Source organism: Bos indicus x Bos taurus, chromosome 5 (assembly GCF_003369695.1).
Source record: "Bos indicus x Bos taurus breed Angus x Brahman F1 hybrid chromosome 5, Bos_hybrid_MaternalHap_v2.0, whole genome shotgun sequence".
In the NCBI taxonomy this organism is placed as follows: domain Eukaryota; kingdom Metazoa; phylum Chordata; class Mammalia; order Artiodactyla; family Bovidae; genus Bos; species Bos indicus x Bos taurus.
The window spans coordinates 71,861,312-71,874,792 of NC_040080.1; the positions used below are offsets into that span (position 1 = coordinate 71,861,312).

Genomic DNA, 13,481 nt, shown 5'->3' on the forward strand with positions numbered 1-13,481 from the left:
TGTATTAGTTTGTAGTAGTTATATGCACATTTTATTATACAGATTTGAAATACATTAGTAATGTTCAGATTTCCATATGTTTGGTCTGTTCTCATTTTAAAACAAAAAGCCCTTGAAAGATTTATTAGAGAAATATATTTTAAGCAAATACGTTCTATAAGAAATAATGCTAACTTTGTTTAATTTTTTTTATTCTCTGTTTATTGTGTATCAGTGCCTTCGAAGGAGAATATACACATCACAAAGATCCTGGAATATACAAATGTGTTGTTTGTGGAACTCCGTTGTTTAAGTAAGTATATTAAAAACCTAAGGATGTGAGCAAATCACAGATGGTAACGAGCTTGATTTTGCCTGTTCACATTCGATCTTCCCATTCCTAAATTTTCTTATTTCTAATTTTTCTACTCCCTGACCCCCCACCACAAAACAAAAGTAATTATTGGCTTTCATAATAAATTACCAGTTCGGTAGAAATCAGTTTGGCTGATTTCTTGTTACTCGAATCTTTTAAAATACCTAGCATTAACTTGTTCATCTCAGTAACCAAGGTGCTTAGCAGAGCTATGAAAGAGATTTTGGTGAACATAAAAATGTCTATATTTATTTATTTTTCTATCACCAAGTGATGGCCCTAAATTTATTTATTGGACCATATTGGAAGTTCTTTACATGCATCCTTCAGATTGAATATTATCCACCAACTGGATTATTCACACTTCTGCAGTAAAGGGCAATACCTTTATTGACAGTCAAGTGGGAATTATAACAAATATTTATACATATGTAAGTAAATTACATACTCTGAGTTTAAAGTTTTGCATTGATTGAAAATCTTTTATTTTAAAGATCCCAATAGATTACTATAAAACAGGCAGTACATAGATTTTCTTTTTTAATGGAATAGTTAAGTCAGACATTGTATTCTAGAGATTATGGATGTTATCCAAGAAAGAAAACTCTTTATTAAAAATGTATTTATTTAGGAAGAAAAAAATCCTAGGAGCCCCATACTCCCCATGGAGATGCTGATTTAGGGGAATAAAAAGAAACTTTAATTGCGAGTAAGTGTCATTTATTTAAAACAGAATTACAAATTTCTTAGGGGAAATGCACAAACAAGAATCTGATATGTGTAGCTTGTAAAACATACTTAATATCTCCTCGCAAATGTTTCCTTTTGAAAACACTAGCATTTATAGATTTTCCAGAAATAACAGGAAACAGTAGTTTCCTTAAAAAAATTTTTTTTGAGTTTAAAATCTTTCTTAACTTGCATAAACCTTATTGCACATTAGTATTGGTTGAGAATCTGTTCTGAATTCTTATGTATTTATTCATTCTGTTAAAAAAAACCAGCCCTTCAAATTGTCACCCATTTCCTCTCAGAAAACACACGTCTTTATATTTCAACACCTTTAGTTTGTGTCATAATAGTTGATATAACACTTAAGATAGTTGCCGAGACATGTTAAACTTGTTAATATCCCAAATGGTAAAAATTGGCCACATCTCCTTTGCTTTTGTTTAAGATTCTTCATTTCTTTCCTTATTATATGATGCAGTGAAGTAGTGGATCTAAGGAAAACTCACTGTTTTAAATAAGAAACAGAGCCACTGTAAATGAAGGATTTAAGCCATGTGACATCTTGAGTCACAAATAGTAAAAGCAAGACCTTTATTCAACCATAGGTACTGGTGGGGTTCAGGAGTTTCATATTTGATGTGATACTGACTCTAAAGGAAACTTTAGCATTCTTGTAAGGAAAGCTTTTAGTTTCTAAATTTTTATGGAATATAATTTAATATTTTTAGTCTGCATTACATGAAAAAAAAAATGCTGAACTTGTCCCACTTGGTTTCTTGTCAGTTTTAGGGGGAACAATATCTCTCTTTGGCCTTCAGTATAGAATGCAGTAGTTCTTTGGTCTGGCGCTGCTTTCTTCATACTGGAAAACTTGTACCCTGGGTGTCCACAGGGCATGAACAGCTTTGAGGGAAGCAATTTTCTGATCCTCAGCCCTATGCAAGCATTTTCTTGAAACTGCTGTCTGTTACTGAGGGAGTCTGTAGTCTGCCACCTCGTCCTTCCAATCTCCTCTGTCATGGTTCCCCTTCTCCCACTTCACAAAGGATGGCATAGCTTCCACCCATCCCAATGCTTACTATGATTTATCATCACAGGGTAAAAATCTCTAAGGCATTGAGCAAAACGACAGTTCAAGAATGCATTACTTCTGGAAAGACCCTTGAAAGCAAGGCCAAAAAACCAAAAAAAAAAAAAAAAAAAAACCCAAAAATAAAACATTGAGAAGTATTGAACTGGTTAAAAAAAAAAAAGTATTGAAACAGTATTTCATCTTGGAGATACTCAGTCTGCCTGCCAGCTGTCTGTTATCTATCGCTCCATCTGTCTGTCTGTCTATCCATGTTCTACCAGTCATAAGTGAGATGTGTGTCATGAAAACATGTACGGACATATTTGTTCAAAATTTTTAGATGAAAGTCTTTGTGTATATATGTGTGTACAGGAAATAAATCCGATTTACTTGAGACAGTTTGCAATCAGGTTATACAGTAGTCTTCTCCATTCGTTAACTGATCTAGATACATCACTCTACGGTTTTGACAAAAATATATTTTAAGAATATCTATATTCAGAACACCAGATAATTTATCTTTTTTCAATTATTTAACTTCTTGGTAAGAAATTTTAGCTATCACATTAAAATGTATGAGGAAGTGTGTATCAGTCAGCACCCAATCTGGATACAGAAGCCACACAATAATTTGAACAGGAAAGTCTAATACAGAGAATGACTACATGTGACAGAGAATGGTGGTGATGAGGGATTGGTAGGTAAGAAGCAAATAGAAATTCTGAAGAATATAGAGACAGCAAATATAGGAAGTGACCATGACCCCTAGGGCTGAGACAGACCTCAAGGGAAAGCTTCCCCTGCAAACTGCCCCTGTTTCCAGGGGCTGATGGCCCAGGAGTCACTATGGGGCTACGATGGTGCAACTTTCTGGGAATCTGCCTCCTGGAATTTACTGGATACCTCCTTTCTGGGGTGCTGGGGAAAGCTCTTTGCAGGGAAGTGTCTCACTGGGGGCCCTCCACTCCAAAACTACCTGAGGGAGGTGCCAGGGCAGGCTGCTGGCCACCAGGCGCTGCTCATCCCCGTGCCCTGAAACCAGCACCTTGCTGCAGAGGAGATACTGGAGTCACAGGAGCCATCGCCAGAGAAGCAGCGTGGCTCAAAGTGTCGGCAACCAGAGAGGCTGTGTATACCAGGGAGTTGGGTGCTGGGGAAGCTGTCCCCATTGCTAGGGCCTGCAAATACGGGACACTCCATGCACCACGTGAGCCACATGCCAGGGAGGCAGCGGGCTCTGCAGGAGCCTGTTTGGAAAGCATACTGAAACCAAGAAGGAAAAACCTCCTTCTCCTGTATCCTTCTCCTGTGTCCTCTACTGACAAAGTTTAATATCGTGTTGGCTGACAAATAAAAAAAAATATTTAAAGGTCCCAGCTCCATTTTAGCAAAGCAGGTGAAGAAGATACATTTAGAGGTGACAGGCAATGTATTGATAACTGGCACAGAGTCGCTGTTTTATTCAAAATTCTTTTAGGGATTCGTGAGCAAAAGTTTGAAAGCCACTCAGTAGTCTAGTGAATTAATGGCTTCACTGTCAGACCCCCTCTTGATATAGCTGGTTTCATACTTTGAACACAAAGTGTGGGAACAATTAACTTGGGTTAGTATGAGTGTGAATGAGAAAGTGTGTGGAGGTTTTGTTAGGAGGGAGTGAGGAGAGAAAATTCGGCAGAAAAGACTAAATAGAGGAACAATAGGACAAAAAACAATGGGAGGAAAACAGATAAATAAAAAGTAATAAGAAGGAAGTGCTGAGTTTAAAATCATTAGCAGTATGAAAAGGTTGTTTTTCCAACTGCCATTTCTGTTACCTTACTCACACTCATTTTGTGTGTGTATGTGCCCACATTCACATATATGTATAATTCTCTTCATTTACTTGACTGATATATATATGTATATATAAAATACTTCCTTACATAAAAGGCCATTCAAAACTTGTACTCTCCCCTAAGTACATTCCCTCTCAACAATATACTGCTTTTTTACTGCTTACCAAGTACAAGAACGTTATTCACAGGCTGCTTTATAAACCAACTGCGTAATTTATTCCATGGTTCACGTTTTCTTCACATTCACAAATTCTACCAAGCTAAGTTTATTTCTCATATAGTACTACTGACTTTCAGTTAGTAAATTAACTGACAGAAGTAAGAATGTTCTCTTCTCTGGCTATTTGAACTTCTAAACTTTCATAAAATGAATTTATTGCACATCAGATAAACCATAAAAGGCATTGGTGAAATAATTTAATTCAGAAAGTATTTTTGACATCTTGGATTTTGCTCACACTTTGCCAGGTATTGTGAAACAAAATAAATTTGTGAACACTTTTTTTCCTTAATGTATTTATAGTTTTGTTGGTGTGATATGATAAACAATAAATAATGACAAACTGTGGAGAAACAACATTAATCTGCACATACCTGTTTGAAGTGCTTTCGTGAGTAATAGGAGAGTATGTGACTGTATTCCAGTAGGGTCTGTTTTCATGGAGGAGATGAGAACACACCACCAGGCAGAGAACATCTGATAGAGAATGCCATACGAGGTAAGGAATTAGAGATAGGATCAAAACTGGGTTTTTCAAGGAAACAGTTCTGAGACTGGTACAGAAGGAGTTGGGAGGTGAGTTATGTTGGGAGTAATGGTGAAATGTCTAGAGGGTTAAAAGGAGCAAATAAGGAAGCCTTGGGATCCCAGCGAAGCCTTTTAAGTTTCTGCTTGAAATTCTTTAAGCCTTGGCATCCTTTCCTCCAGAAGCCAAATCTGAGCTTTCCAGGGTGAACTCTGGTGTTCTTCATCTCTGCTCCCATAGCACCTTGTATGCATGCATTTCCTTCATTGCACTTTCTGCTTTGTTCTGTGCGTGAGTGCATGCTAAGTTGTTCAGTCGTGTCCGACTCTTTGCAACCCCGTGGACTGAAGTCCTCCAGGCTCTACTGTCCGTGGGATTCTCCAAGGCAAGAACCCTGGTGTGGGTTGCCATGCCCTCCTCTGGGGGATCTTCCTGACCCAGGGATTGAATCTGTGTCTCAGGTCTCTTGCATTGGCAGGCGGGTTCTCTACCACTAGCGCCACCTGGGAAGTCCCACTTTGTTTTGTAATTATCTGTTTATGTGCCTGTCTGCTCACTAGTAAGTAAACTCCACAGTTGCAAGGCCATGCCTTAGTCGTATTTATATCTCTGGTGGTTTAGTCGCTAAGTTGTGTCTGACTCTTGCGACCCTGTGGACTGTACCCCGCCAGGCTCCTCTGTCCATGGGATTCTCCAGGCAAGAATACTGGAGGAGGTTGCCATTTCCTTTCCCAGAGGATCTTCCCAACCCAGGGATTAAACCTGGGTCTCCTGTGTTGCAGACAGATCTTTACCAACTGAACTACAAGGGAAGCGCTATTTATATCTATTTATATCTCTAGCCTCTGGCATAAAATAGCCACCAAATATTTGTTTGTTGATCAGAGGCATGTCTGAAGTTTGTGAGATAGACTGTGGAAAGACTTTGAATAAGACAAACGCATGATGAAAATGGGAATTAAGCCAGAACAGTTCACAAGATAGATTTCTGGAGCTGAAAAGAAAAGAAAACAGGGGTTTAGTAGCTTCAGTGGGAACGTTTTTCCTTGTCAGCTGATAAACCTCAATGTTAACCATATTAATCAGCTCCTAATAATTTTAAGGTTTTCAGGAGCCACATAAGACAGTTTTTATTTTCTACATGTTTACTAATAAGGCCTTGCACTGAATTAATAGCTCATTTTACACAGGTTCACTAATGATGAGGATAATAATAATAGTAAATAATAATCAAGAGTACATAGCACTTACTTCTTGCTTATTATGGTTCTAAGTGCTTTGTATTTAACTCAGTCTTCACAGCAAAACATTTTATAGATGAAGAAACTGAGAGGATAAGTATCTTGTGAAGAACATACAGATGGTGTACATGGATTCAAAACAGTAATACTCAAACTTTTAGGAAAGAACAAAGTTAATTATAGGAAAATGAATTTTAAAATTTTATTTTGATCACTCATATCTGATTAGTTTACTCGGCATACTTGAACAAATGCAACACACATACATACACACACACCTCAATTCCTTGAAAAATCTGCCTTTGTCATAGTATTTAAGTTGAAAATTGAAGACTCTTCCAATCTGGGGAGGGCTGTTGTCTTGTTCAGTCGCTCAGTCGTGTCCAACTCTTTGCTGCTACGTGGACTGCAGCACGCCAGGCTTTCCTGTCCTTCACCATCTCCTGGAGTTTGCCCAAGCTCACATCCATTCAGTCTATGATGCCAACTCACCCTCTGTCGTCCTGTTCTCCTCCTGCCCTCAATCTTTCCCGGCATCAGGGAGGGCTGAATCAAAATAAGCAGATGCATCATGGCAGGCCATTAAGAAGAACTCAGCTTCAGGCTGGTGGCTATCCTCAGGGAAGTCCCTTGGAGTCTGAGCAGGAAGATGTAGCCAGTGTTTAGGAAGCCATCGGGCCATTTACCATCTGAGAAGTAGGGCAGCAGTTGGATTTCTGGGCTGGATTCTAGTTATTAAAACTGGAAAGTCATTTTATTTTCACTACTAACCCCCCGTTACAGTTTCTCAAGGAACTGTGTTCCAAATTTTTTTTATCACTTTTCTGTTTTAAATTCTGTCCCTATATTTCTGAGAAAATTGAGGCCACCTGACATGAGCTCTTTTAAATGTCTTTCCTTCTATCTTGAAATTTCTTTATATCTTCATTTTTATCAGACAATCAGAACAAGCACGGGCTAAAATCAGTTGATGGGTTGAATTGAATACCAAGCCAGATGTGTGACCTCAAATTCATCACCTATAAAGTGGGGAAAATAAAACCAAACAGGTGTAAGAAAAATGCCAAGTATATGGCAAGTATTCAACAATGTTAAATTCAAGTGGCCTGACCGAGTTTGAGGAACATATCATACCATCACAACAGTCTAAGAAGCTCCTTCTAACATGAGAAAGTGCAGGCTTTACTAGAGAGCGTCTGTCTGTTAACAGTAGATGTTAGTGTGGTGAGTCACTGCTCCAGCTATGTTGCTGTTTCAGATGGGACTCTGCGGCAAAACTGTTCACACATGCTGCATTTCACATGCGCCTCCTGTGCAATCTTATTCCAGGCTACTAGAAGATTTAAGCCTTTTTTCAGCTCTCTAAGAACATAAGCCATTTCACTGAAGAAATTCCAGTTCAGTACCACACACAATTTATTCAACTATTCTATTCCATTTATTATTACTAAAGGAGACTTTCAACATAAGTTTTCCCTCTTCTGATAGAGTGGTGTGTGTGTGTGTGTGTGTGTGTGTGTGTGTTGGAAGCACAGAGTGGGAGGAGATAGGGGAAGAATGAAGGAGTTTTTCATCCTTACTTTCTATTCAAATTCCATTCTTCCAATTCTTTTCCTATCCATATGATATCTACTCATAAACCATTCCAGTCACTATGGAATTCTACCAGGAAGAGTAGCATGAATTTAACTTCAAGCTTTCTTTTTATGGAACTCTAGCTGGAAATTGTTCATAATTCTAGCAAATGTTTCTTAACCTTTAACAAAGTACATTTAACTTGAATTTAAAAGACCTGAATTGCCCTTCACCTCATTCTAAATCCTTTAACAAAGTAAGCTCTCCAGTATGGTGAAACCATTATGAAATGAACTAGATTTCTGAGTAGTGATTTAAACTTTTGTTATATCTAAATAACTCATATATTATTTTGAAGAGAATACCAAATTGACTTCTCTCATCCCATTGATCCTTTCTGTCTTGTCCATACATACAATGATATACAGGGAAAGCATCTGTAATGTAGAGAATTACTGTTCTGTCTTCAAATCACCTGAAACCTCAGGGCAAGACCACAGCTAGAATGAAAGAAAAGTACTTCATGGAATTACTGGCAAAGATAGCGAGAGAAAAATATTGTTAGTTTTTCTGACTAATTAAACCTGATTCATTAAACCATCAAAAGAAAAGCATAAATAGTAAAATCATAAAAGCATAGCATAACATAAAGAACAACTCCAGTTTGAGAAACTTGAAAACTAGAGTAAGGCATGATTCAAAGTCTGACAATATGCAAAGATAATTGTAACTGCATTTCTCTAATTAAAAACTACATAGACACATATAGAAAAATTGAAGTGATAATTACACATAAAATCTTTGGATAGTTGACATTGGGTATAGCACTGTCTGTGTATCTTGGAATGGGGAAAAATGGGGAAAGGTAATCTTGCCTTCTATTTCTTTAACTAAATCCTAGTTGTTTAATTTTTCCAATGTAGACAGAAATAGATTAGTTTTTTCTTAGTGAATTAGAATGCATAATAAATTGGGAAACATAATAGGCAAAACTCTAAAAACTATAATTCATGTAAATTTATCCTAATTATATGAAAATACATCAGAAAATTAATGAACATCTGTTATTCCCATTCACAGACTTTGAAATTATTTGAAGACAGTTTATAATGTACAAGTTTTAGCCAGTACTTCTGAGGCAGTCCACAAAGCTGCTCTTCTTATAAATGAATAATACTTTTTTCAAAACATGGTCATCAGTTCAATGAGAATTGCATAAATTTTCACTCAGATACATGTCTTCAGTGTGTCTTATACATGGATAAGTGACCCACCACATAATATTATCAAAGAAAAGTGCAGAAGCTATCCAGAGTACCAAGCGGAAATAAAGTTTTATGAAGTTCCGGCATGGACTTAACTGCATAACCATGAGCAAGTTACTTAAACATTCCACCTCATTTTTCTCATCTGTAAAATGGTAAGAATAACATTAGCCCTTTCTAACTGATAGTACTTCTGTACCAAATGAAATAAACACATAAACATGCTATAAAAGATATAAAGAACAACTCATCTGGCTTGCAAAAAGGCAAACAACCTGATAAAAGAATAGACATTTTTCCAAATAAGATATACAGATGACCAACAGGCACTTGAAAAGATGCTCAATATCAGCAGTCAGTAGAGAAATGCAAATCAAAACTGCAATGAGGTATCACCTCATACCTGTCAGACTGGCCATCATCAAAGTCTACAAATAATAAATGCTGGAGAGGGTGTGGAGAAAAGGGCACCCTCCTACACTGTTGGTGCAGGCACTGTGGGAAACAGTATGGAGATTCCCAAAAAAACTAAAAATAGTTACCATATGATCCTGCAATCCTGCTCCTGGGCATATATCCAGACAAAACTATAATTAGAAAAGATGCATGAACCCCAGTGTTCATAACAGCACTGTTTACAATAGCCAAGACATAGAAACAACCTAAATGTCCATAGACAGATGAACAGATAAAGATGTGGCACATATATACAATGGAATATTAGTTAGCCATAAAAAGAATGACATGCCATATGCAGCAACATGGAGGACCTAGAGATTATTAAGTGAAATAAGTCAGAGAAAGATGAATATCATGATATCACTTACATGTAGAATCTAAGAAAAAGATACAAATGAACTTATTTACAAAGCAGAAATAGACTCACAGACCCAGAAAGCAAAGAAATTCATGTTTACCAAAGGGGATAGTGATGGGGAGAGGTAAATTAGGAGTTTGGGATTAACATATACATACTATTATATATAAACTAGATAAACCGTAAGGACCCATGAGGAACTATAGTCCTAATAACCTATAATGAAAAAGATTCTGAAGAACAAACATATGTACATATATGTATAACTGATACACTTTGCCATATATCTGAAACTAACACAACATTGTAAAATAACTATACTTCAATTTAGAAAATAGTTAAGGGACTTCGCTGGTGGTCCAGTGGTTAGGACCCCCCATGCTGCCAATGCAGGGTGTGCAGATTCAATTCCTGCTTGGGGAACTAAGATCCCACATGCTGTGCAGCGAGGTCAAAAGATTTTTTTTTTCCAATTTTTAGATACTTTAAAAAGATATAAAGATATAAATATAAATAAGGTTTGTGAAGACTGCAGCTTTAAAATTTTACATGGTAAAATATAAGTAGCATACAAATCTAAAATTAAGTCAGTTTCTATCCAATAATTTAATGTGGATTCTAAATTCCCCAAATAATGGAACTTAGATGAAGTAACTGAGAGTTTTAATACATTAGTTACTTACAAGTCTGTCCCTAACAAATCTAGAAACCTCTAGAGAGAAGAGGTCATGATGTAGGACTTTTGCAGCTAACATCTGCACCCTGTGCAGGGGTATGAAAGTGAAAGTCGCTCAGTAGTGTCTGACTCTTTTCAACCCCATGGACTATACAGTCCATTAAATTCTCCAGGCCAGAATACTGGAATGGGTAGCCTTTCCCTTCTCCAGAGATCTTCTCAACCCAGGGATTGACTCCAGGTCTCCTGCACTGCAGGTGGATTCTTTACCAACTGACCTAAGATGCTACATAGCCTGGCTACTTAAATTATTTATTAAATAAATGGCTTTAGTTCCAGTAAATCAAGAGTAACAGCAGAGTTAAATGATTCAAGTTGATACTGGAATGGTAGAAGTATAAATAAAAACTTGGAGTCTCTAAATTGTTACCCCCTGCCACACTTTTCAAGCTAACATCTAGAGACCTCTCAGGGAACTTAATTTTAGTGGATGCTTCTTTCAACAGTAGCACTGCTTGCAACTGCAAAGATGCACCTATTCCAACTAAGGCAGAGATGGACAGGGCTGGGACCTTTTACAAGGAACACTGAAAAGAGCAGAAAGTGAAAATAGACAAGGTCAGCTACCAAAAGTGATATCAAATGTAGTCAAAACATGTTTATTGAATATAAGAAGGATTAAAAACAACTGAACTAAATAGTGACTCAAAACACTAGAAAAATTACAGTAGGAACAACAAAATAAACTGGGATAAAATGCTCACTTCTTTCCTCAAAGGCGTTTGCCAGTTCTAGGCAATGGGAGAAAGGTAAAGATTCCAGATGTTTAGAAGCAGAAATGCCAGGAGACTAGGATTTCTTAGCCTTAGTACTATTGACGTTTGGGCTGGATAATACCTGGTCATAGGGGGCTGCCCTATACATTTTTGGATGTTTAGGCCATCCTTATTCTCTACCCACCAGATAGCTGTAGCTCTTGTCCCTCTTTTTCTCCCACCCCCTCCCCACCATCATGACAAATATAATCCCAAGAATTGTCAAATACCCTGGGGTGGGGGTGGGCAGCCACAATTACCAACAGTTGAGAACAGCTGGTCCAAACAATCTACAAAATGATAAACCCTGATTGGTAGGGCTTGCTGATTCTTGTGGTGCAGATACTTCCACCTTAGGCTATTTCAAGTTACAACTCTCATATTACTGAATGTGGAGTTGACAAGAGATGTGTAGTAACATCATTATACAGTATTTTTATAATACAAATACACAGATGTAAATAGCATAGAACAATAGTTAAATTTAGTTGAAAATTTAGAAGAGGTGAATTTTGAATATGTATTATCTTTGTTTATAATTTAATTCTAAATTTATATAATTGGTTTTTAATATTGTTTATGTTCAGCAACTATATCCCAAAGTTTTAAAAATTATAACAATAGTCTTTTTTGAGCTTTAGCACACCAGTATAATGGGGCAAATCAAAGGTAGACCAAATTTATCAAAAACTGCAACCCAACCCCAACTGAGTTCAGTCCCTGATTAGATTAAGTTAATCTTTCCCCCTTCCCCACCCCATTCCAGCTGCCTATCAGAGAATAGGATAAACCCTCTGTAGAAGATTACATCATCATCATTCAGAGTCCAATTTTTCATACACAATGTCTGGCATTCATCAAAAATTACCAGGCATACCAAAGTAAAGGACCAAGGGAAATAAACTGACAGAAGAAACAGGTCTGTAAATGGCTCAGATATCCAGATAGTCAAGTCATCAGGCACAGATTTAAAATAGCTGTGATTAATATATTTATGAAAATAGATTGCAAGATGGAGAATTTCACCAGAGAACAGAAATCTGTTGTTAAGAATAAAATAGTTCTAGGTCTGAAAATGCAATAACTGAAATAGAAACACATGAGATGAATTTAATATCGTATGAGACATAGAAGAATGCAGGGCTAATGAACAGAAAACAGGTAAGTAGATAGATTCAGACAAGCCAAGAGAGCTAGAAATATGAAAAGGTATTGGTAAGGTAATATAAGATACACAGTTTCAGGTTTAATATATTCAGTTCAGTTCAGTTCAGTTGCTCAGTCGTTTCCGACTCTTTGTGACCCCATGAATTCAGCACGCCAGGCCTCCCTGTCCGTCACCAACTCCCAGAGTTCACCCAAACTCTTGTCCATGGAGTCAGTGATGCCATCCAGCCATCTCATCCTCTGTCGTCCCCTTCTCCTCCTGCCCCCAATCCCTCCCAGCATCAGAGTCTTTTCCAAATATATTAGAACCACAGAAAGGGAAGAAAAAGATAATGGGAAAGAAGCAACATTTGAAGGACATGATAGTCAAGAATTTTGTCAAACTGAGGAAAAAACTCAGGTCACAGATTCAAACAATGCTACAAAACTGAAGCAGGAGGAATTTAAAGAAAGCCACATGTAGGCACATCATAGGCAATCAGGTGGAAAATCAGAGGCAAACAGAAGATATTAAAAGCACTTAGATAAATTAACTTGAAAAATAAAATATTAGAATTAAGTAAATCCAAAAAGTTGATCTTTGAAAAGACCAATGAAGAGAACTATTTCTATCAAGCCAAATAGAAAAGAAACAAGAAAGGAACATAGGAATGTCAAAACACTAGGAATGAAAATGGGATAAAATCAGATACAGAAAATGTAAGAGAATACTATGTAAAACCCTATTCTCATGAATTTAAAATCTCAGCATAGTTTTCTAAAAATAAAAATTTGACTAAAGAAGAATTATAAATGAATTGACCAGTAACTCTATAACCAATCAAGAGTTATCACAAACCAGCTTAGACTTTTACAGAAAAAAAAATCATCCCTATGCTAGTATAAACTGTGTCAATCACAGAAAATAGAAGAAAGCTTATCAACTTCTTTGACAAAGATAACATACCTCTAGGATTGGGGGCAGGAGGAGAAGGGGATGGTGGAGGATGAGATGGCTGGATGGCATCACCGACTCGATGCACATGAGTTTGGGTGAACTCCGGGAGTTGGTGATGGACAGGGAGGCCTGGCGTGCTGCGATTCATGGGGTCTCAAAGACTGAGCAACTGAACTGAACTGAACATACCTCTAAAACCAAGATGTGACAGAGACATTACAAAGGAAAACTATAGACTGATCTTATTT

The 13,481-nt window shown here is 37.1% G+C and overlaps 1 protein-coding gene across 4 annotated transcripts in view; it reads left to right on the top strand.

Moving 5' to 3' along the window:
• MSRB3 (methionine sulfoxide reductase B3) overlaps window positions 1-13,481 on the top strand; it is a 182,409-nt gene that overhangs the window by 61,524 nt on the left and 107,404 nt on the right. For all 4 annotated transcript variants that reach the window (XM_027542452.1, XM_027542451.1, XM_027542453.1 and 1 more), the window contains one exon: window positions 215-292. In XM_027542452.1, the coding sequence (XP_027398253.1) occupies window positions 215-292 (78 nt within the window). The remainder of the gene's footprint in view (window positions 1-214; window positions 293-13,481) is intronic.